Source organism: Camellia sinensis, chromosome 15 (assembly GCF_055761805.1).
Source record: "Camellia sinensis isolate YWXY chromosome 15, ASM5576180v1, whole genome shotgun sequence".
NCBI lineage: Eukaryota > Viridiplantae > Streptophyta > Magnoliopsida > Ericales > Theaceae > Camellia > Camellia sinensis.
Window position 1 is genome coordinate 53,498,131 of NC_138975.1, and position 4,508 is coordinate 53,502,638.

The 4,508-nt window shown below is 41.4% G+C and overlaps 1 protein-coding gene across 1 annotated transcript; it reads left to right on the forward strand.

Annotated features, from left to right (window-relative positions):
* Window positions 1–469: 469 nt before the first annotated feature.
* On the forward strand, window positions 470–2,729 carry LOC145812996 (uncharacterized). The gene is made up of 3 exons (XM_082908252.1): window positions 470–1,307; window positions 1,698–2,049; window positions 2,696–2,729. Exons 1-3 carry the CDS (start codon window positions 470–472, stop codon window positions 2,727–2,729), a joined length of 1,224 nt encoding a protein of 407 aa, XP_082764378.1.
* The last annotated feature ends 1,779 nt before the right edge of the window (window positions 2,730–4,508 follow it).

Consider the following 4,508-nt stretch of genomic DNA (forward strand, 5'->3'; position numbering starts at 1 on the left):
AGAGTGGTATCAGAGCACGTGTTCTACCGCACACTCAGGTCCGTATGAGCTTAGGATGTCCTAGTAAGCATTAGGGGCATTCCATCTGCATGTGTGAGTGTGTGGTAATTCAACTGAATATGAAAACTGAACGTAATGTTGAATCAAATGAATTGAAGGAAACGAATAAGATTATACTTGTGTTCATTACCATTTGATGTCTGTATAATAAGATGGAGAATGCAAGGGAAGTGGTGAAAGTGAATCTTCAGAGGCTCGCATGGGCCGAATGGAACAGATGTTAGCAGTATTGACTGAAACCTTGACACAACAACAGAGACAACAACCTTTACCCCTTCCGCCTCCACCAGCACAGGCCGAAGCAGATAATAATGACATCATCAATCTGACACAGAAATTCATGAAAATGAAACCGCTAACGTTCTAGGGTGGAATTGAACCTTTGAAAACTGAGACGTCGTTGCTTGAAATGGAGAAACTGTATGAGGTGTTTTCTTGTTCTGAAACTCAGAAAGTCCTCCTAGCCACCTACACTCTGAAAGAAGAAGCCCGCAGGTGGTGGTTACTGATTCGAAGTGGCAATGGGAATATGACATGGGCACAGTTTAATGCAATCTTTTATGATAAATATTTTCCCCAATACTTCAGGGATCGGAAGGTGTCCGAGTTTCAAGAACTTAAACATGGAAGAATGTCTATAGCAGAGTATGAAGCCAAGTTCACCGAATTGGCACGTTTTGCTCCACATATGGTGGATACTAATTACAAGAAAGCACGAAAGTTTGAGGGAGGGTTGGACCTGGAAATATTTGACCGAGTGGGTGTCCTAAAATTACCTACTTATGTGGAAGTACTCGACAGGGCATTGATGGCAGAAGCCACAATAACAGCTAAGAAGCAAACTACAACACTAACAACAGAATGGAGAGGAAAGAGGACCGAATTCAGTTTCAAGAAAGGCCGGTCAGTTTTGAAGAGCCAAAATACAGGATCCTTCAGTAGCTCTAGCCAAAGTAGCGGATCTACTCCGAACTGCCCCGATTGTGGAAAAAAGCACAGAGGTGCTTGTTATCGAGCATCAGGTGCATGTTTTCGCTGTAGCAAGACTGGCCACATGGTGAGGGATTGCCCGATGAGATCCAGCGAGGTTAACCGTCCTATGACAAGTTCCACCGGGTCTGTTTCCGCAGCAAGACCAAATGCAAGGACCGATGTTAGATGGAATGCAAATAATGAAACATTGAGGCAGGGTCAAGTGTTCCCCTTAGTGCCTGGTGACGTACCAAACACCTATACTGTGGTGTCAGGTACACTCTTTGTTTGTTCTCAAGATGCATGTGTATTGATAGATTCTGGTTCTACACATTCCTTTATATCGCATGCTTTCGCTCGAAAATTGACTAGACCATTAGAACTTATGACACATGTGTTATCTGTATCTACGTCGTCTGGGGATTCTATGATGTGCACTCATGTTTATCCAGCATGTGACATTATGATTGGCGATGTGATGTTATATGTTGATTTATTACCCTTGAACATTGATCACTTTGATTGTATTTTAGGAATGGACTGGTTGACTAAATACTGTGCTACCATTGACTGTGCAAATAAATCCGTTGTGTTTAGACCACCGGGTATGCCTGAATTTACTTTTATTAAGGATGGAGTAATTCCTCCCCCATATCTGATTTCAGCTTTGAAAGCCATAAAATTGCTTAAAAAGGGATGCAGAGGTTACTTGTGTTGTATACTGACTGCACCATCTGACGGAACTACGAGAGAAACTATCCCGGTTGCTTGTGAATTTCTCGATGTGTTTCCAAATGACCTACCTGGGGACTTAATTGATAGGGAAATAGAATTCACCATTGATGTAACATCTGGAACACAGCCCATCTCCAAGACTCCATATAGGATGTCAACTTCTGAACTGAAGGAACTGAAAGCTCAACTACAGGAACTCTTAGACAAGAAATTCATTCGTCCGAGTACCTCACCTTGGAGTGCTCCAGTCTTATTTGTCAAAAAGAAAGACGGGTCTTTGAGGTTATATATCAATTACCGGGAATTGAACAAAGTGACCATTAAGAACAAATATCCATTACCCCGAATAGATGATTTGTTTGATCAACTCCAAGGAGCCAAAATGTTCTCTAAAATTGATCTCAGGTCAGGTTATCACCAGTTAAAAGTTAAGGCAGAAGACGTAGAGAAAATTGCATTTAGAACTAGATATGGACATTATGAATTCTTGGTAATGCCTTTTGGAGTAACAAATGCACCTGCAGCTTTCATGGATCATATGAATAGGGTGTTTAAATCATATCTGGATGACTTCATTATTGTATTTATTGATGACATTTTGATTTATTCTAAAGACAGGGAAGAACATGAGAACCATCTGAGAACCACCTTGCAGATTTTGAGAGAAAAGAAATTGAATGCTAAATTGTCCAAGTGTGAATTCTGGCTTGACAGTGTGGCATTTTTGGGACATGTAATCAACAAGGATGGTGTTTCTGTTGACCCTCAGAAAATTGAAGTTGTCGTGGATTGGCCTAGACCGACAAATGTGATAGAAGTTAGAAGTTTTCTGGGACTTGCAAGTTACTACAGGAGATTTGTAAAAGACTTTTCCAAGCTTGCCATGCCATTGACTCAGTTAACCCAGAAAAATGTGCCATTTGACTAGAATGAACAAAGAGAGGCAGCTTTCCAAGAACTGAAAACCAGGTTAGTGACTGCACCAATCTTAACTTTGCCTAATGGTACTGATGGGTTTCAAGTGTACAGTGATGCTTCCTACAAAGGTTTGGGGTGTGTATTAATGCAAAATGGAAAAGTGATTGCCTATGCTTCTAGACAACTCCGACCTCATGAAAAGAATTACCCAACACATGATCTTGAGTTAGCAGCTGTGGCGTTTGCTTTGAAAATCTAGCGTCACTATTTGTATGGGGTAACTTGTGAGGTGTACACCGACCATAAAAGTTTGAAATACTTCTTCACTCAAAAGGAATTGAACATGAGACAGAGGCGATGGTTAGAGTTAATCAAAGATTACGATTTGCAGATCTTGTACCACCCAGGGAAAGCTAATACCGTAGCGGATGCCTTGAGCCAAAAATCAATGGGAAGTTTGTCATGTCTGTTATCCAACCGGAAAGAATTGTTGATTGACCTAGAAAAAGTTGGGCTGTTAACTGTTATTTCCGCTCAACCTACGATTCTTGACGAGATCAAACAAAAACAGTGCGAGGATGACTACTTGAAAAAGATCACGGAGGAATTTGATTCAAAGCCGAGGCCAGGATTTGTGTTTGAAAATGGTGTGCTGAAATTTCAAAACCGTCTTTGTGTGCCCGATTGTTGTGATTTGAGGAAACGTGTTATGATCGAAGCTCGCAGTAGTAAATTTACTATGCACCCGGGGAACACGAAAATGTACCATAATTTGAAACAGAATTTTTGGTGGCCTGGAATGAAAAAGAGTATTGCAGACTTTGTGGCTAGATGTCTACATTGCCAACAGGTTAAAGCTGAACATCAACGACCCGCTGGTTTGCTACAACCACTCCCAATACCGGAATGGAAATTAGAGCACATTACCATGGACTTCATTATGGGATTGCCTCATTCTTCTCGAGGTATGGACTCTATCTAGGTTATAGTTGACCGTTTAAGTAAGTCTGCCCATTTCCTGCCTGTCAAAACTATTTATAACGCTGATAAATTGGCCAATATCTATATGACTGAAATTGTGAGACTGCATGGAGTACCAGTATCTATTGTGTCTGAAAAGGACTCAAAGTTTGTATCGAGATTTTGGCAGAGTTTGCAGCAGGCTTTGGGGACTGAATTGAGACTGAGTAGTGCCTATCACCCACAGACAGATGGCCAAACTAAACGAACGAACCAAACCTTAGAGGATATGCTCAGAATGTGTGTGTTAGACTTCCAGGGGAATTGAGAGACCTATCTGCCATTAGCTGAATTTGTGTACAACAACAGTTACCATTCAAGCATTGGAATGGCTCCTTACGAAGCTTTATATGGAAGAAAATGTCGTTCTCCGATATGTTGGGCTGAAGTAGGTGATAGACCTTTGTTGGGACCAGAACTTGTGCAAGAAACAACCAAGAAAGTGAAACTGATCCAGCAACGTCTAAAGACTGCACAGAGTCGGCAGAAGAGCTATGCTGATGTTCGAAGAAGAGATAGGGAATACGAAGTTGGGGACCATGTGTTCATTAAAGTGACACCGATGAAGGGTCAAACTCAGTTTGGTGTTAAGGGCAAATTGGCGCCAAGGTATGTTGGACCTTATGAGGTCCTTGAAAAGATCAATCCAGTATCGTATCGGGTAGCCTTACCTCCAGTAATGGGGCATATGCACAATGTGTTTCATGTATCAATACTTCGAGAGTATTTGAGAGATCCACTCCATGTCATTGAGCCAACACACGTACTTTTGACAGACGATTACACCTATGAGGAAAGACCTA